General features: G+C 38.9%; 3 protein-coding genes across 28 annotated transcripts in view; all 3 read left to right on the top strand.

The window, feature by feature from the left end:
- PCGF6 (polycomb group ring finger 6) overlaps window positions 1-20123 on the top strand; it is a 1082924-nt gene that overhangs the window by 202391 nt on the left and 860410 nt on the right. The window lies entirely within an intron of this gene.
- The window catches only part of NT5C2 (5'-nucleotidase, cytosolic II), a 166077-nt gene that overhangs the window by 143471 nt on the left and 2483 nt on the right, over window positions 1-20123 (top strand). For 20 of the 26 annotated variants that reach the window (XM_084995324.1, XM_084995304.1, XM_084995313.1 and 17 more), the window contains 12 exons: window positions 1620-1737; window positions 4481-4576; window positions 9780-9871; window positions 10013-10070; window positions 11092-11185; window positions 11817-11870; window positions 15018-15101; window positions 16136-16177; window positions 17266-17373; window positions 17647-17713; window positions 18444-18614; window positions 20037-20088. In XM_084995324.1, coding sequence (XP_084851450.1) covers window positions 11126-11185; window positions 11817-11870; window positions 15018-15101; window positions 16136-16177; window positions 17266-17373; window positions 17647-17713; window positions 18444-18614; window positions 20037-20088 — 638 coding nt within the window. In that variant the 5' untranslated portion in view covers window positions 1620-1737; window positions 4481-4576; window positions 9780-9871; window positions 10013-10070; window positions 11092-11125. Of the gene's footprint in view, window positions 1-1619; window positions 1738-4480; window positions 4577-4894; window positions 4919-9779; window positions 9872-10012; window positions 10071-10219; window positions 10378-11091; window positions 11186-11816; window positions 11871-15017; window positions 15102-16135; window positions 16178-17265; window positions 17374-17646; window positions 17714-18443; window positions 18615-20036; window positions 20089-20123 lie in introns of those variants that run through there. The other 6 variants (XM_084995303.1, XM_084995326.1, XM_084995302.1 and 3 more) reach the window with 2 other exon arrangements.
- LOC102163924 (translationally-controlled tumor protein-like) lies at window positions 2994-3739 on the top strand. The gene has a single exon (XM_084995348.1). It carries the CDS (start codon window positions 3114-3116, stop codon window positions 3627-3629), a length of 516 nt encoding a protein of 171 aa, XP_084851474.1. The 5' UTR covers window positions 2994-3113; the 3' UTR covers window positions 3630-3739.

The following is a 20123-nucleotide window of genomic DNA, read 5'->3' as shown; positions in this document are numbered from 1 at the left end:
TCCTTCCTTCCTCTCTCTTTTAGCCACTGTGGAGGCAGCCACTATTACTGTTTTCTTTTATGCCTTCCAGAAATATTCTAAAGGATTGTTTTTGAAACGGGAAAGTGAAATCATACTCGTTAAGATAGTAGCACAAATTTGGATAGGCAGACTAATTGCAATGCAGAATCAGTTTGAGCTATAAGCTATATGTTCATTAGTTAGAAGAACTATAATAATAGTAATAGTTACATTATTATGAGACATAAGAATGGAACATTGAAGGGCTTTTTGGCTTCATTTGGCATTTAGCAAGATTGCAGGTCTTTAATTTTTTTATTTTTATTTTTCTAGGGCTGCACCCGTGGCATATGAAAGTTCCCAGGCTAGGGGTCAAATTGGAGACACAGCTGCCAGCCTCTTCCACAGCCACAACAATACTAGATCTGAGCTGCATCTGCAACCTACACCACAATACACCGCAGTGCCAGATCCTTAACCCACTGCGTTGTCAGGACAGGGATCAAATCCGAGTCCTCATGGATTCTAGTCAGGTTTGTTACCACCGAGCCACAATGGGAACTCCCTTTTTATTTTTTATTTTTAATATGGCTTACCCACTTCTAGAGACTGATGGAAGGATACTTACCTAAATATTTATTTGGAAGAAACCTATTTAAAGGAGAGACATTTTCTTTATGCTGAATTGCAATGATGATTCTGAAAAGTTTTTTATTATAGAAAACTTCAGACATATCTAATATTAGAAACCCCCGTATTCCAAAATCCATTTTAGTTTACCTGTAACAAACGCATTATTCTTTAGCAAATAAGAAGGTATGGATGTGTGTGTGTGTATATATATTTATTTTATATATGTGTGTATATATATATATATTTGCACATACTCATTCTTGGATAATCAGATCAAATAAAATGAGTTATAATTCTTTAATGTCTAATTCCCAGTTCATATTCAGATTTCCCTAATGGTCACAAATATGTCTTTATGGTTGTTTTAGCAGTAATAATTTGTAAAATGCAATTTTGATGTGGCTGTGACATTGTTAGGGCTGATAAACAAGTAAATCCTAACAAATATAATTATTATAATCGGAGGAATATAAAGCAACTACTAAGCCAGATAGGAATTGTAAAAATAGACAGGTCTTAAAAAAAAAAAAAAAAACTAATTTTGAAGGATTCCTATACCAAATATACACATCAGTGAGAACTTCAACATATATAAACTTCTATATCTAGTTTTATGTTAATTGCATTCTCATGAATAATATCACAGGTATGCATATTACTTTTTCCCCTGCCTTTAGACTGCATGCATGAAAGAATAGATAAAGGGGAAAAAATGTTTGAATAAGGTTTCATAAGAATGAAAGAACTGTTCTGAAATGTCTGATAATTCATCTTGTTGCTGCTCCTCCTACTGTAATATGACCTATTTCCACAGACTGACAATTGAGTTTTCTCATTATTTGGGGCAGTACAAGCATGAAGTCTGAGGACAAAAAGAAAAATGACAGATTTAGGAAGAGAGAGGAATTGGGAAAGAGAAGAAATGTACTCATTTGCTTTCTGTTTTAATTGGTTGATCTTTTAATGAATACCTCCTCTTTGTACAGTGTACAAGTCCCCGGAGTACGAGTCCCTCGGCTTTGAGCTTACCGTGGAGAGATTAGTTTCTATTGGCTATCCTCAGGAGCTGCTCAGCTTTGCATATGATTCTACATTCCCTACCAGGTAGTTGTTCAAGATTTTTGTTTTTGGATTGACACCTCCTTCTGTGCCCCAATTAATAATTCCACCTGCATCCCTAACCAAAAACAACAATAACAAAACATTAAAAGGTTCTTTGGGCTTTCTTTTTGCTTTTTGTTTTGTTTTTGGTTGGTATTGATTCTGAAATTACCGGAAGTTCCCTTCATGGCACAGTGGGTTAAGGATCTGATGTTGCTGCAGCTATGGCGAAGGTTGCAACTACAGCGCAGTTTTGATCCCTGGCCCAGGAACTTCCACGTGCTGCGGGTATGGCCCCAGAAAATATTACCATAACACTTTCATGTACACCATGTCTATTGTGATCTTGCTTTGAGCTTTGAATTTAGTTTGTGGTTATTGAAGAAGATCCATTTATGAGGAAGAAAAGGGATTATTAAAACATTGTCAGAGTTCCCATCATGGCGCAGTGGTTAACGAATCCAACTAGGAACCATGAGGTTGCAGGCTCGATCCCTGGCCTTGCTCAGTAGGTTGGGGATCTGGTGTTGCCGTGAGCAGTAGTGTGGGTCACAGACGAGGCTCGGATCCTGCATTGCTGTGGCTCTGGTGTAGGTCAGTGGCTACAACTCCGATTAGACTCCTAGCCTGGGAACCTCCATATGCCACTGGAGTGGCCCTAGAAAAAGGCAAAAAGACAAAAAAAAAGAAAAAAAAAGAAAAAAAAAAAACTGATTGGCAGTAATGGCAGATGCGCCTACCTTACACTGTTGGAGAGCAGTTATGTGCTTTGCTAATATATTTATATAACTTGATAATCAGGGGCCTTCCTGGCATTTTGCATATCTGGATTTGAGTGGAAAGATTTGAGATTAAGAAAGCTGCTGATTTTAGAGTTCCCATCGTGGCTCAGTGGTTAAGGAACCCGACTAGTATCAATGAGGACGTGGGTTTGATCCCTGGCCCCGCTCAGTGGCTTAAGGATCCAGTGTTGCCATGAGCTATGGTGTAGGTCGCAGACGCAGCTCAGATCTGGCATTGCTGTGGCTGCAGTGTAGGCGGCTGGCTGCAGCTCTGATTGGACCCCTAGCCTGGGAATCTCCATATACCAAGGGTGTGGCCCTAAAAAGACAAAAAAAGAAAAAAGGAAGAAAGATGCTTGTTTTGAGATGTCATCATATATATCCCACATACAGCATCTAATAGAGGGAAAAATATAAGCTGGCACAGTTGTCCAAGGAAATTAAGAGAGACTCTCTTAGAATAGAATCAGCTGGGGCCTTTTCTGCCCGCTCCCTCTTCCAGCCCCGAGCTCCACTCTGGCTGCACCACGTTCACTCTGAGCTCCTGGCTCCTGCTAAGCTAGTGCCGCCGGCTGTCATCCCCCTCCAGCTGCCATCATGATCATCTCCCGGGACCTCATCAGCCATGAAATGTTCTCCGACATCTGCAAGACCCGGGAGATCGTGGATGGGCTGTGTCTGGAGGTGGAGGGGAAGATGGTCAGTAGGACAGAGGATGACATTGATGACTCGCCCATTGGTGGAAATGCCTCCGCTGAAGGGCCCGAGGGTGAAGGTACCGAAAGCACAGCAATCACTGGTGTCGATATTGTTATGGACCATCACCTGCAGGAAACCAGCTTCATGAAGGAAGCCTACAAGAAGTACACCAAAGATTACATGAAGTCAATCAAAGGGAAGCTTGAAGAACAGAGAGCAGAAAGAGTAAAACCTTTTATGACAGGAGCTGCAGAACAAATCAAGCACATCCTTGCTAATTTCAAAAACTGTCAGTTCTTCATTGGTGAAAACATGAATCCAGACGGCATGGTTGCTCTGCTGGACTGTCATGAGGATAGTGTGACTCTGTATATGATTTCCTTTAAGGATGGCTTAGAAATGGAAAAATATTAACAAATTTGGCTGTTACTTTGGACCTATCACCTGTAGTCATAACTGGCTGGCCGCTGCTTTTTATCCAGAAAACATCAGGACTTAGAGACAAATGGGACCGATGGCATCCTGAGCTCATTTTTTTGACATTGATTTTTTTTTTCTTTTTTCTTTTTCTTTTTTTTTTTTTTTTTTGAGCAGAGGCATTGTTTTTGAGGGGAAAAAAAATGTCATGTAGGTTGTCTAAAAATAAAATGTACTTAATACTCATACAACTCTCAGTTTAATATGTAATATCTAAATCATGCTGTGTAGCCTTCCTGGAGAAGCTAGAACCTGGTTGTAGACCACAACTAGAAAGTGTAAGACCATCTTCAGATAACTTCTGCAGTTGAAAACCACTTCCCAGACTTGGAATATAACCAAGAATCAAAATAACTGAGTTGAAGGGAAAGACCATGCTCATAGCAGTGCCTACACCTGAAGTGGATTCCTTACACTTTCATCACCTACAAATGGAGGCGATTAACCAAAAGAATAAAAAGACTAATACAGTTACAAAAACAGATAGAATAGAATCAGCTGTATTAAGAGGAATTCTTGTTTACACCTTGCTTGATTAAGCCCTTATTTCTCACATAAAATAGTTGTGATTATTTATCTGGACAGAGAAAGTATTTGTTAGTTGCTCTGGGATTAATTCTTAAGACTTTACTTACTTTAGCCTCTAGGGTTATATTGTTTAGGACATACTTGAGTCGCCATAAAATTTTAATAAGATGAGGATTGGCTTGTGGTGATTGAGTAAATTCTACATTATGTTATTGCCTTTATTACTTTGCATGATTGATAATGTCTTCATTTTCATATAGGGGACTTGTCTTTGACACACTGTATGGAAATCTTTTGAAAGTTGACGCCTATGGAAACCTTTTGGTCTGTGCACATGGATTTAACTTCATAAGGGGGTAAGTACAAGGAATCTTTTAACCTCTTTCTAATGTTTTAATAGTTAAGCAATATGGAAATGACATTTTTCTCCCAAATGCAGTATACTTTCCTATTCCCTCATCATTAAAGAGCAATTCCTTTACATCAGGATACTTTAGGCAGTTAGGAACCAAATGACTTTTAAATATAGTTTGCAGTTACATTTTGTTTAGGTTAAGTGCCTTCTAATTATATAGCATCCAACAAAGCTAATCTTGAAACTTGCCCAAAAAGAACATTAGTGGCTTTGACTTATTTGAAATTCTAAGACTTTTATTTTCTCCTTTTTAATACAGTTCTCAGGTAGCTGCTCAGAAGAGGTATGTACGTAAAAGTGTTTTGAAAAATATAAAACTACAGCAGTGTAAATTACTAATATTTTTAACAGCCAATACATTATTTTTATATGCTAATGAATATCTTAAGGTATTTGATCATGGTTAAATTTTCTTAAAACATGGGTTTAAACAGTGATGATATTTAAGACAAATAAAGATAAGTTTTATTTTCATAATTAGAATATTTCCACTATTCTTACTAATTTGGGCTTTCTACCCTAGTAATAAACAGCAGATAAAATTTACTGTGTGGTTTTTTTTTTTTTTGGTAAAACATCCCAATTTTTTCTTTAAAAAGTCAATGTCACAATTTGACAATTTTTATAATTGTGGCTTTACACAATTATATATTTTCTCTGCTCTTGTACCACTTAATTTACTTCTGACAGTGTATTAGGGTCAGAGCAACTCTTAAAACCAAATTAAAAAAAAAAAAAAACACAGAGTCTGCTAAAGAGACATTGTATTTTTGGCTAATTCCTTTTGTGATAAGAGACGCAGACTAACTGAAACTGTATCAGAGTTTCCTTTATATCTGAGGTCACAGCAATGCCCTACTTGGAACTGAAGCATCTAATACAAGACTCTTTAGATGGTATTACACAGGCTCAAAGATTTCCAAGTACACATAGTGAGAACATATGAAGTAAACATCCTACCTTGACACATCTCATTAGGCCAGTGGTTGTATCTGCCTTTCTTTCATGATTCCTCTCATGAAGGGTTTAAGATCCATGAATATCAAAAGATAGGGTTTAGAATGTGAAGTGTCTACAGATAATACTAGAAACCCAAGCTATTTTATTTTATGTGTGGATATTATCACTATAATTCGAATCCCAGTGATGATGAACCGTGGTCCTACGTATTAATGTCTAAAAAGGGGATTTTTGTATTATTGGGTGGGAGGGTAGTCAGAGAGGGAAAGAAAGAGAAGCACGTCTCTGTCTTAGTAGGATTTACTAACTCAAGATGCACAGACCTCCTTTCTTCCCCCAAATAAGCCAATAAAGTTCCCATATAGCTCCTTTGGAAATAAATTTAATAGTGTTACAGAAATAAATCATTTGTGGATAAATACAGAATCATTCAAACAGCGATTAACACTATACAGCCTTTAGAGTGAAAAAAGAAAAAAGCCCATGGAGAGGGAAAGAATAAGATGGAGGGAAAGGGAGATAGTTATTGAAGTATAGTGGTGGACAAGGTTGGAAGAGAAATTAGGGCTCCACCAAGCATCACCCTACATGCATTGCTAATGGGTTGGAGCCTCTTTTCAGACAATGGTAAAGGCTTTTATTTATTTATTTATTTTTATGTTTTTGCCTCTCTTGTGGCATGTGGAAGTTCCCAGACCAGGGATCAAACCCACACCACAGTTGCAGCCTATGCCACAGCTGCACCAGTGCCAGATCCTTAACTTGCTGTGCCACAAGGGAACTTCCCAATGGTAAAGGCTTTTAAAGTTTTAAACTAGGATAATATTGAGATCAAATCTTTATTCTTTGTGTCACAGATAGCAGTTCCGTGCTATAAGTGTTTTCTTCCCAACTCTGAGTCTACCATCCCTTCTTTAATGATACTTTACCTCCCTAGGAATTAATTTTTATTTTAAATGTATACTAGCATGACTTGGTATTTAATTTAAACAAAATGTAATTGCTGACTGTATTTATAAGTCAGGTGGAGTTCTAATTGCCTAATAAATAACTTAACTCTCCTTAGATAAAGGAATTACTCTTTAATGATGAAAGGAATAGGGACGTATATTATATCTAAGAGGACAATATCATCTTTGCTAAACCTGACTGAGGAAAGCATATCATTACTATTCCTTTCTGCCTTAATTTTCATTGCAGAAAATCTTGGAAGGCTAGAAGATGTTGATATTCCACAAAGTTATTCTTTATTGAGAACTCTTATTTCAGAAGGGTGACTAAGAGAGCTAATGTGATTTTATATTCCTAACTAGAGTTTATGCCATTTGTAGTTAACAAACCCAAGCAGGAAATTACCCAAGTTATTCTGAGTATGAACTTTAAATTTGGTGCCTTCTATTTAAACTAGTTAATCTTCATTTTTCACTGTAAGGTCTATGGATTTTTATATTTTTTTCTTCCTTTTGGTTTTTCTGTTATGTTTTATTAATACTAATCCTTTCCTCTTCTTGCAGTATTTTATTTCACTCTTCAACGTTCTCATGCATCTCTAACAACTTCTGTTTATTTCACTGGCTTTTTTTTTTCCTTTGTAAACTCTGAATGTCCTCCAGGGATCTAGTCTTAGTCTCTTCTATCTCTGCCCTCAAAGTGGCCTTGTCTACTCTCTATCTTCCTGAAGACTTCATCTATTACTTGCGCCTAGATGATCCCAGCTATCTTTCAAGTTTGAATATGTTTTAAGTTCTTGACTTTTGTTTCTAATTACCTTTAGAAATGTTTACCTTTAGGAGTTCCCATCGTGGCTCAGTGGTTAACGAACTGGACTAGTATCCATTAGGACTCGAGTTCGATCTCTGGTCGCTCAATGGGTTAAGGATCCAATGTTGCCGAGAGCTGTAGATCGCAGACGCAGCTCAGGTCCCTCATTGCTGTGGCTGTGGCATAGGCCGTCAGCTACAGCTCCAATTCGACCCCTAGCCTGGGAACCTCCATATGCCATGGGTGCAGCCCTAAAAAGACAAAAGATGGAAAAAAAAAAAAAGAGAGAGAGAGAGAGAGAAAAAAAAGAAAGGCTTACTTTTAGTCTAACTTATCCAAAATAAAACTTCTCTTATGTCGACTTTTAATTTAGTTTTCATGTTTCTGTTAATGGTACCACCACCCTGTCAGAGACACCTTAGTGTGAGAGCATCGTCATCTTTGACTCTTATGTCCCCCATCTACCACATCCAGTCAGTTGCTTGTTTGTTTTACCTTGGCAGTCTCTCTCTAATAATCGTTCTAATTTCTTCTGTGCCTACTTTGGGATATGCCCCTGCTGCTCTCATCTGGACTGCTGTAGTAACCACCTAACTGATTTCCCAGTCCTTTGTCTCTGTGTCTGTTAGTTTTTGCTGCATAATAAATTATTTCAAAACTAGTGACTTTAAACAATGGCCATTTAGTTTAGCTCAAAATTCTGAGAGTCAGCTGGGCAGTTCTGGGATTGTTCAGCTGATCTAGAATGGTCTCACTCACATGTCTGGCAGTTGGCAGCCTGATGGCGGGGGCACCTCATTTCTGCATGTAGCCTTTTACGCTCCAGCAGATTTTCTCACTCTCATTCACATAGCAGCCTCAGAGTTCCAAGTGCAGCAGGAACAGGCAAGCCCCAACACAAAAGTGCTTTCCAGGTCTCTGCTTGGATCCCATTTGCTGCTCTTGAAGCCTGTATTCAAGGATGGAAAAATAGACTGAGTCTCTTAACTGGAGGACCTGCAGAGTCACATTGCAAAGGGCTAGGAAGGGAATTCCCATTGTGGCTCAGCGGGTAATGAACCAGACTGAGGATACGGGTTCAATCAGTGGATTCAGGATCCTGCATTGCTGTGAGCTGTGGTGTAGGTTGCAGATGCAGCTTGGATCCCGTGTTACTGTTGTTGTGGCTATGGTGTAGGCCCACAGCTACAGCAACTCCCATTTGCCCCCTAGCCTGGGAATTTCCATATGCCACATTTGTGGCCCTAAAAAGCCAAAAAGGGGGGGGGGGACTGAGAAGAATTTGTAGCCATTTTTGCAACACACCTCACTTTTTTTTCTCCATTTTATCCTAACTCCTACTAATTTAATATTTTTACAGTTCAGCTCAGGTGATTTTATCCTTCTGCTTAAAAACTGTCATTGGTGCTCTGTTGACCCCGAATGAAGTATAAAAACAATAACATGAGAGCTCCCGTCATGGCCCAGGGTAACAGACCTGACTAATATCTATGAGGACACGGGTTTGATCCTAGGCCTCACTCAGTGGTTGAGGACCCAGTGTTGCCGTGAGCTGTGGTGTAGGTGGAAGATGTGGCTCGGATCCCACATTGCTGTGGCTGTGGTGTAGGCCTGCAGCTGTAGCTCCAATTCCACCCCTAGCCTGGGAACTTCTGTATGGTTAGAGTGTGGCCCTAAATAACATGATGTACCTCAATTCATCTTTTGAGTTGTTTTTCTCTGTTCCCCTTTCTCTACTTAAATTTCACTGGTGTCTGAATTGATCTGACTTTTAAGTGTCAGTGCATATGCTACCACTTTCATGAATCCTTCCTGGATTTTCCTCTCCACATTCCTGTGTTCACTTCTTTCCACTCCTGAGGTTGGGATGGTCTCCCTTTCCTCTGTTTTCTCATCTTTGCACCTTTCTTGTGGTAGTTGTGATGTTTTACCTTATTATAATTGTGTATGTGACTCACCTCCCTTACCAGATTGAGAACTTTTTAGGGGCTAGAACCAAGCTTGTTTATCTTTAAGAGTGACCCATGTGTATTATTTGGAACCCTGTCTTGCATGTAGCCACCAAAATATTTGAATTAATTTTTGAATGATGAATATTTTTCAGTTATTATAGTGCTATGGGTTTTTTTTGTTTGTTTTTTTGGTGTGTTTTTTTTTTGCCTTTTCTAGAGCCACTCCCGAAGCATATGGAGGTTCCCAGGCTAGGGGTCTAATCGGAGCTATAGCCATCGTCCTTCACCAGAGCCACAGCAACTCGGGATCTGGGCTGCGTCTGCGAAGTATACCACAGCTCACAGCAATGCCAGATCCTCAATCCACTGAGCAAGGTCAGGGATTGAACCCACAACCTCATGGTTCCACGACGGGAACTCTCTACTGTGCTATGTTTGAATGTCAGTTAATTTAAATTTTTTTTCTTTCAGACCAGAAACTAGAGAGCAGTATCCAAATAAATTTATCCAACGAGATGACACTGAAAGATTTTACATTCTGAACACACTATTCAACCTACCAGGTAGACTCCTTCTGTGCTTCTATACTGATATGTTTCCTTCTTTCCACAATCAATTTGTTGGTCTTTGCTCAAGGGGAGATAATGAAACAAGTTTTAATTATCTCACTTATAGCTTATGAATATCTATTCTTCATTTTTCAGAGACCTACCTGTTGGCCTGCCTAGTAGATTTTTTTACTAATTGTCCCAGATATACCAGGTATGTATATAGTATAATTTTCTTTTTCCAATTGATTTTTTTTAAATTAATGTACAGGGTTTTAGAGAACTGGCCATTGTAGGTCTTTTCTGCTTTTCTGAAGTGAATTTAGTGCTAGTGAGAGATGCCACATTGCCAGCCTGAGAGATGGGACAGCACCAGCAGCTCCATGCAGGCTCTCACCTCCCACACGGCCCCCTCCTTGCCAGTGTGCTGCAGCCATGTTTGGAAGGGACCACTTCTGATTGGCTTCTCCTGGGAATGAAGACGGCCAGCAGAGGTGCTAATTGTGACAACTGAGTGGGAGGTTTGTGTGATGATTATCTGTCCAAGCAGAATTGCACTAAAACCCCCCGACTCATTTCACAGCAGCTACCCAGGAGCCATTCAGGGATGGTAATTTAGTTTCATTCCCAGGCCCAGCAAAATTTGATTAAGGAATAAATAATGTTTATCCTCCCTGAAGTAGAATTTTGCCTAAGTCTTGAACAAGTTGTTATTTCCTTTCTAGGAGGAATTGTAAGTTCAGCCGTATGTACTAGAGTTGCTAACTTCTTATCCTCTTTAGGCCTTATCTACTTCAAGGCACTAAATTTAGTGGAGCACTAAGTCACTTAGATAAAGAGAAAATAGGCAATACCTTTGTACCTAGAGACAATGACGGAAAAGTCAGGGTGGAGAGAACCTAAATTACCCATTTAAAATGTTTCTTTGATGGAAACTTGTTTCTTAAAAGTGTTGGATAAAAGAACTGGATAATTTTGGAACTGGCCTTTTCACTTCCATTCAGTATATTCTTCTACCGTTTTGTATCTGTTCAGAGTTATTGTATTCCGTTGAACCCTATAGTCATCTCTGGTGGTCAAAATGGATTTTCATTAAGGGGTAATTATTTTCCAAATTAGCCGAACATCCTTTATCATGTGGCAGTGGAACCTTTGGGTCCCCTGGGCAGTGTTTGATATTCACTTTATTTACCCTCTTTTGGATTCCCTGTCATGTTCTTTGCATCCTTCTGTAGCTGTGAAACAGGATTTAAAGATGGGGACCTCTTCATGTCTTACCGGAGTATGTTCCAGGATGTAAGAGATGCGGTTGACTGGGTTCATTACAAGGTACCTAGGAGCTGCTTCTTCACCTGTTTACTGTCTGGCATGTGTTTTTTATGATCTGACATTAACTTTCCAAGTGCAGATAGAGCATAATTTTTTGTCTGTTAAAAAAAGAGGGGATTGGGGATTCCCCCCTGGGGATAACTCTCTAGAATACATTTGTCCTTATCTTTGGCTGTCCTGTTTACAGAGGTAATGCTGTTCTTTCCTCAGGGGTGGTGCCTGGAGATCTTATTTCACTTTGCATTTCCCAAACTTACTAGAAGAGATTTTAGTGTTAGGATTATACTAAACATATCTTTTGATGATGGCTTATGGTTCATTTGTTTTTTCCGAATACCTCTGATTTGGCTGATAACATTAACTAATGAATATTATGTTTACATTTATTATAAACTATACTGAATAGAATATGAAATACCTTTTGATTTCTAGTTTAAAAATAAAAATAGTTTTATATTTTAAACACATTTTTTGAGGCCTAGTTGCGTCAGATCACATCTGCCACTTTATCCTGGCCTTCTTTAGTTTGTCTACTTCTCCATCTTGAAATTACTAGGCTTATAGTAGACATGATTTTTCTAATGGACTTAAAAGTTGATTTTGTTCTTATTTCCTTTTTTTCTTCCTCTAGGGCTCCCTTAAGGAAAAGACAGTTGAAAATCTTGAGAAGTATGTAGTCAAAGATGTAAGTAATAAAGGGAAAAATAGAGCTACATGATAACTTTACCTATTAGGGAAATTAATAACAACCCTATTTATAATGCAGTGGACAAGGGCAGATATTTCTCTGTCTTGGCAGTTTAAAACATACTAAGTATAGTCACCTAGAGTTTTCAGCTAGAGTGTGGGTCTTAGTTTTTCCTGTTTTTTTTGTTTTGTTTTGTTTTGTTTTGTTTGTTTGGTTTTTTTTTTGTCTTTTCAAGCACCACACCTACAGCATATGGAGGTTTCAGGCTAGGGGTCTAATTGGAGCTGTAGCCTCCAGCCTACACTAGAGCCACAGCAACGCGGGATCCGAGCCTCATCTGCAACCTACACCACAGCTCAGGGTAACACTGGATCCTTAACCCACTGAGTGAGGCCAGGGATCGAACCCTCAACTTCATGGTTCCTAGTCAGATTCGTCAGCCACTGAGCCACGATGGGAACTCCAGTTTATCCTGTTTTTGATAGGCAAGACCCAGCATTTCATTTGTCCTTTTAGCTCTGATTATAATAATAGCAGCTAGAGTCATTACTGTAGGCACTTCACTGAGCTAAGTGATTACATGCATTATCCCATTTAATCTTCCATATAACCCTGAATTGATATTGTTCCCTGTGCTTTATAGTTGAAGAAACTGGGGACTAGGAGGATTAAATAAATTGTCCAAGTTCATACAGTTAGTAAGTAGTAAAGTCAGGAGTCACACCTAAATGTAACTGGATCATAACCACAGTGTTAGATCATCTCAAAAATGTACCTATGTGTGACAGTTATTGAAATTGTCTTTAACCTATCAACAGGGAATAAGGAGGAAAGTTTCAAAAGACATTAGTGGAAAATCTAATACAAGTTTTATTTATTTATTTTATTTTTTCCTGTGGCATATGGAAGTTCCCAGGCTAGGGGTCAAATAGGAGCTGTAGCCACTGGTCTAGGCCACAGCCACACCAGCAGGGGATCCAAGCCATGTCTGCAACCTACACCACAGCTCACAGCAATGCCAGGTCCTTAACCCACTGAGCAAGGCCAGGGATCGAACACACAACCTCATGGTTACTAGTTGGATTTGTTTCCGCTGTGCCACAGCGGGAACTTCCTAATAGAATTTTTTAGTATTTGTAATTTAGTTAAGAGCATTGTGCCAGTATTAATTTCTTAACTTCGATTATTATACTGGGATTAAAATGTTAATGTTAAGGGAAGTTGGATGAAGAATGTATGGGAACCCTCTGTATTATTTTCATAACTTTTCTGTAAGTTGGAAATTATTTCAAAATAGAAAGTACACACAGACATATGTATAGCACTGAGATCAGATACTTCTTTCTTTTCTTACCGAGTAAAAGTAGCAGAATGCAGTATTTTCCCAAAGTACTTTGTAAAGATTATTTGATTTCAGGGAGGTCCCATGTGCCTCAGTCAGTTAGGATTTGGCATTGTCACTGCAGTGTCTCAGGTCACTGCTGTGGTATAGGTTCAATCTCTGGCCTGTGAACTGCCACATGCTACAGGCACAGCAAAAAAGAAAAAGAAAAAGGAACATTGAGGGGTTCAGGAGAGGTTCCGGAGGATTTGAGTGAAGGAATTTATTTACTGTGAGAGAAGGAAAGGCTATTGTTCTTTCTGGTCACATCAGGAGTTAGAATTTCCTCATACATCTGCAGGTGGGTCTGGGCATTTGTAGGTTGCATCCTATACACATCATGTCATTCTCAAGGTATTTCATAAAATGAAAGTATACACAGTGAAGCCGTATCTGATACTCTTCATCTAGGATATTTAGCTGATGTTTAAAATCAGCTTCTACTGATCGCTGACACACTTAATTCACTTACTTTAAGAGATTACAAGGTAATTTAAACTCTTTCCTGAGGTGGATATAATGAGGAATTTAGAGACATGTTTTTAATAAGCATATAAGCATTTCTATATTTCATATAGAAATCTATTCAGTCCATGTATATTCTATGTATATAGTACATAATTCCCGCATAATGATAATGGTCTTCTAAAGGCAAAATTATAAAACCAACCAACCAACCACCCACCCTGTAAAAGGCATTCCCTCTTCCTATTTCATTGGACAAAAGTCCAGTATTTGACTTCTGGACTTAATATATACTGATAGTCCCAGCGTAATTTAATATATACTGATAGTCCCAGACTTAAGAGTTTTTGCCTTTAAAATGGTGTGAAAGTGATACACATTCAGTGAAAACTGTATGCCAGGTAAACTGAATTCTGATCCTTTTCCAGGCTATTGATATGCCCTGCAGTACTCTCATGATGCTGGGCCACAGCACTGAGCTATAGCTTCCGGTCAGCCACGCCATCTCAGGGGTCAGCAACTTATCTAGCCATTCCTCTTTTCACTTGCAGTATTCCATAAATTATATGAGATAGTCAACACTTTATTATTTATTTATTTTTGTCTTTTTGCCTTTTCTAGGGCCTCTCCCACGGCATAGGGAGGTTCCCAGTCTAGGAGTCTAATAGGAGCTGTAGCCGCCTGCCTACACCAGAGCCACAGCAATGTGGGATCCGAGCCACATCTGCAACCTACACCACAGCTCACAGCAACGCCAGATCCTTAACCCACTGAGCAAGGCCAGGGATCGAACCTGCAACCTCATAGTTCCTAGTCAGATTCGTTAACCACTGCACCACAATGGGAACTCCACTTTATTTTATTAATTAATTAATTAATTAATTTATTTATTTACTTGTTTTCTGTCTTTTTGCCTTTTCTAGGGCCGCTCTCACAGCATATGGAGGTTCCCAGGCTAGGGGTCCAATCGGAGCTGCAGCCGCCAGACCACACCACAGCTCATAGCAGCGCTGGATCCTAAACCCACTGAGCGAGGCCAGGGATCGAACCCAAAACCTCATGGTTCCTAGTCAGATTCGTTAACCACTGAGCCACAATGGGAACTCCGACTCCACTTTATTTTAAAATAGACTTTGTGTTAGATGATTTTGCTCACCTGTCGACTAATGTATGTTCTTGGCACATTTAAGGTAGGCTAGGCTGTCATGGTCGGTGCATTATCAGGACATAACCCCATCATAAGTGGAGGAAGATCTGTGCGTTTTAATGTTTTGCTTATCATCATAATTACATTCCAGGGAAAACTGCCTTTGCTTCTGAGCCGGATGAAGGAAGTAGGGAAAGTATTTCTTGCCACGAACAGTGACTATAAATATACAGATGTAAGTGCTAAATATTCATATTTGTTTATTTATACAAAGAAATTATTTTGGACTGAAGACTGTAAAAATAATGAGAAAGGTGGTTTTTAAGTAGAGTAATTTTTTTGCCATTTCATTCTGAAAACAGAAATGAAAAAAGCAAAAATACGGCATGCATCAGAGTGGTTCTCAAATTTTTCTAAATATTTCTTTTGACTATTTTCCCTGATTACAGTTGGCTACTTGAAGGTTTTCATTTTGGGGGTGTTTAAAACATTCATGCTGATTAAAATGTCTTCTTTGTCATTTCTAAAACTTGAGAAATCACACCCTTTATTGCACATATGTATGTTCATACCCTCCCTGCTTTTGGGAGCCAGACAGTAATAGATGGTGCAAAGATGTCTTGACTCTGAGCCATCAAATTTAATACCTGATAACTTTAAAAAAAATTTTGTAAACCATCTATAATGGAAAAAATAAAAATCATTATAAAAATTTTTTGCAATGATTAAAGCATACAGAAAAGTCGATTTAACTCCTTAATCTCATATACTTTTGCTAAGGCAGTTACAAGTTCATAGTACTAGCAAGAAACTCAGCGTTCCCTAATCCTCGTTATGTAAAATGTTGATTTAGAGATGTGATAATTCAGAGTAAGCAAGTTGGAACAAGCAGTAGGAAGGCCAGGGTGTGTCATTTCCATGTGAGTTATTAGTTTTTCCTACACCCATATCTCACATACCCCTTACCTCCAAATATATGTTCCAGTCTACTAGGAAAATTGGATATAGGTGAGTCTGTACAAAATTATCTCCTAGAAGAAGCCAATGTTCTACTGAGAATGTCAGAAGCTTGCTTTTGTTTGTTAAGATCGAGCATTAATTTTTGGTTTACATTACTATCTCATAAACTTTAGAGGTAACAAGAATGTGATGAATCCTATACTGAAAAAGACATGTTTTATAAAAAGTTTGTGTGTGATTTTTTTAGGTGTCAGATATCTCTTACAGAAGTAGTATATGGACCTTATGTTGAATTTTTTTTCTTTCCAGAAAATTATGACTTACCTGTTTGATTTCCCACATGGCCCCAAGGTACTCTATGTAACTTAATAGACTGTTGCTTTAGTAATAATCTGTTTAATCATCCTGAAATATTGAGGGTAAGGAATTGATCAGGAGCCATGTAGAAATCTTCATTAATATGATTAGCAGTAACACAGGAGTTAGGATAAAGTTGCTAGCAATTTGAAAACTTGGTAGACAGAAATAAGAGATTCCTGTGGTATTTAATAGGGTAGGATCAGAATAACTTTATGCCCAAGAAGCTCTGTACAGAATTTTTAAATTTGTGTGGCAGTGAAAGGAATTTTCAGGTTGAGGAAGATAATCTGAGAAGGAGAAAATGTGTATAATCTTGACAACTTCTAGATTCTGCTCTTATTGCTGCGTTTTATGCCAAGAGAACAGCTAACCTTGATGCTTAGCAGGTAGTATCATTCCTGCACTATTATACCTAGATCTAAGGAATACACATTGCAGTTTAGTCACTAGGCCTCTTTAAATAAATATACATCAGTAAATAACTCATGTTGATATCACTCATAAGGACAGTATGCAGTGCTCTTCAGCTTGACCTTAAAAGGTTAATGCTGTGGTTCCAGTTGAGGATGGAAATAATGTTAATGGGCATACCTTCTACATTAGTGCTGTGATTAGCCTGCAGTATAAGCCAAAGGCCAATGTGTACCTGGAGCCATCATTCTGAGAACATAACCCAGGAAATTTGCTATTAATAGTTCCATGTTAGTTGTGTACTGCAGTTCTGATGCTAATCTGCCTATTTCCTAATGTTTCTTTATATGTCTTACGTCTCTCCTTAGCCCCTGTGAGCCTCTTACAGCCCATTTTAGAGTATGAACACACCTTCTTTGATATGTTAAATTGCTTGAAGTAAATTAGTAGGGTGAAATGATTTAAAATAGATTGTTAGAGTCATTATATTTTCACTTTGCCTGCTTCCAAAAGGATGTGGCTTATAATTAGCTACACTATGTTTTTAATAAGTGTGGTTTTCTGGTTACACTTAGTATTTCTACATTCCTTTCATCTGAGTGAGATTAAATACGAGTGCCCTAAAGTTAGGAGTGATGTGTTGGCTTTTGCTGTTTCTCCCTTATCAGCCTGGCAGCTCCCATCGACCATGGCAGTCCTACTTTGACCTGATCTTGGTGGACGCACGGAAACCACTCTTTTTTGGAGAAGGCACAGTACTGCGTCAGGTGGATACTGTAAGTTGAGAGAGGATGGTCTGTCTGTGAGCACATTATCCTTCATATTTCTCCTTCCCCCACTCCTACTCTCCCTAAGGAAACAGGTATTTTTAATTTATTTGCCATCGCTCTTTGAAATTCATCTAAGAGTTTTGGTCTTAAGATAGCTGAATAATTCAAATGAATAAAGTTCAAAAGTAACATTCATTTGGCTGTCTAGCCAAGTAGCATCTTGGTGGAGATGGTGATAGAATAATAAAGCATTACAAAGTTCATATTCTCTTTTCACAGAAAACTGGCAAGCTGAAAATTGGTACTTACACGGGCCCCTTACAGCATGGCATCGTCTACTCAGGGGGTGAGTCCCATACTACCCTTTAATTTAGTCTAAGTCTTGGCTCAGACCTCACCGCGAAAGCTTTGGTGTCCTCCTGGGACAGCACCTCATATACCCTTGAGTATTCTAAAGATATCATCTACTGAAGGTAAACATGTCAGTCACTTGCTAATACGAGTCAGGGAGAATGGGTTTAAGATCTTAGTATCTGCTAATGAATCTTGGATTTTCACTGAAAGGATCAGGTTTTTGGTTTTGTTTTGCTTTTTTTCCCATCCTCCTTTTACCTATTTGAAACATTTTCTCAGTGTCTAGAATCATGTGGGGGTGATTCCCAAAGTGTCTTCAAGGGATTTTTAGGAGCCCCTGTGGACACAGATGCATATTTTGTTGGAGTGAGAAACATTCGAACAAAGCCAGCTTAATGGCAGATCTGTGATGAGAATGGTGGTGGTACTTTGGAGGATTATATTCCCTAAAGCTGAGACATGTAGTTTTGTTGCTCCTGGATTTGGTGATCAAGAGCTCTGGTCAGCGCAGTGAAGCTAAAGGCCTTGTCTTAGAGGCAATAAAAAGGATAATGAAAAAATACAGTGGTGAGTCTTTGTCTTTAAGAAGGTGAGCCCTTTTTCTAATCTGCTCCTCACATAATTAAAAGAATCTGTGCAGTACTTAATGGTTATGGTGCTTGGAATGCTGGTTTTTAAGATGGAGACATTTTGTTTTCTCATTGTTTATTCCATTGTTTCAGGTTCTTCTGATACCATCTGTGATCTGTTGGGAGCCAAGGGCAAAGACATTTTGTATATTGGAGATCACATTTTTGGGGACATTTTAAAATCAAAGAAACGGCAAGGCTGGAGAACTTTCTTGGTGATTCCTGAACTTGCACAGGAGCTGCATGTGTGGACTGATAAGAGTTGTAAGGAACCATTACTCTTTATAAATCTTTGACATAACTAGTTTATATCTGAATAGCTAGCTATCAGTCAGTCTGCTTTGATGACCAGTACTTTAAATGCAGGGGGTCAGAGGGAGTAAAAAGATGGGCCCCTGTGTTTGGACACCTCCTCCTCATATAACCAGATAATTCATAGAAATGCCAAATTTTGAGAGGTTGTCTTAGCCTTCTTGAATCTGTCCCTTCAAAGTTAAGTAGAGGGTGTTTCTGTTCTGAGTTATGTTACAGTAGCACCTAAACCATGAGCTCTGCTTTCCTTTATAGCCCCTTATTCGTCCACCCATGCCTGCTAGTTCCAGTCTCTGCTACCAGCTCCTGGCTGATTCTGGGCATTGGTGGTTCTGAGTGTTTATTACTTGGTGTTTTTAATTTCTTCTTCTGAGCAGTAGAGAAAGAAGCATTCTCTGAGCTCAGTTATACTGCGTGCACTGAACTGGGCTGTAACTCTAGCTATGTAAAGATGTTTGACATACATACCAGTTTTCCAGCCAGCCCTGGCTAGCAGCACTCACAGTGTGGTGGAAGATCCTGCCTCTGGAAACTCAGCCTGCCTCAGGTGGTTCCCCTGACTCCACCACCTAATATCTTCATGCTCTTAGGCAAGTTACTGAGACACCCTGCACCTTAGATCCTCAGATGTGAAAATGAGGATAATATCTACTGTGACAAGGCTGCTGAGACTTAACCAAGGCCACGTGTGTATAAAGATAAAAGTGACAGCCTTTCTCAACCAAGGCTCCTCTTCTAAACCACAGAACAGAGAAAATTATTTGACTGTCAGTTCTCCCAAAGGTAGTAGATAAAATTTTACATACAGTGGATACCTCACAGCTTAATTCTCTTTGGGGAACCCAGGTTGAGAAGGGCTGGAAAATATAGAAAGCATGCAATAGATATGGCTGTTGCTGTTGCTTGTACTTCATGGTGGGATTTTCTGGCTAGCCTCTCAGCTGCATTTTCAACTTCCTACCTATGAAATTTTAGAAATCTAGTTGATTTGGTTCTATTTTCTGGACTTGTGACTCATTCTTTTACCTAAAAACAGAAGTGTTAACACTTGCTTTGCTGACAAACCTGAGATGGGAAATGAACTGGCACTTTGTAAGCTCAGAATCAGCATCCATTTGGGAAAGTCGTATGTGGTCAGTGGTTTTAAGTAGGAGGAAAGGTAGTTAAAGAGGAAATTCTGGCATCTGCTGCCAGATTCCAAGCAGCATGTCAGCAGGCTCTCCTAAAGGCAGGGAAAGGAAGTCATTTTATATACTCAGCTACAGCTTTACTTTTTAGTCATTACTACAACCTTTTAATTTAGTTTTAGCAGCAGTTAAAAACTAGATGCCTTCTGATTTACTTAAAACACTTTCCTTTCCTTTCAAACTTTAGCACTTTTCGAAGAGCTTCAAAGCTTGGATATTTTCTTGGCTGAACTCTACAAGTAAGTTTCCTGATTATAAAAACTTCTTCCCTGAA

The sequence above is a fragment of the Sus scrofa genome, chromosome 14 (assembly GCF_054392235.1).
Source record: "Sus scrofa isolate SSC_HxYL_T2T_F1_AM1 chromosome 14, Sscrofa_HxYL_maternal_Yorkshire_Landrace_v2.0, whole genome shotgun sequence".
In the NCBI taxonomy this organism is placed as follows: domain Eukaryota; kingdom Metazoa; phylum Chordata; class Mammalia; order Artiodactyla; family Suidae; genus Sus; species Sus scrofa.
This window is presented reverse-complemented; position numbering and strand designations above follow the sequence as displayed.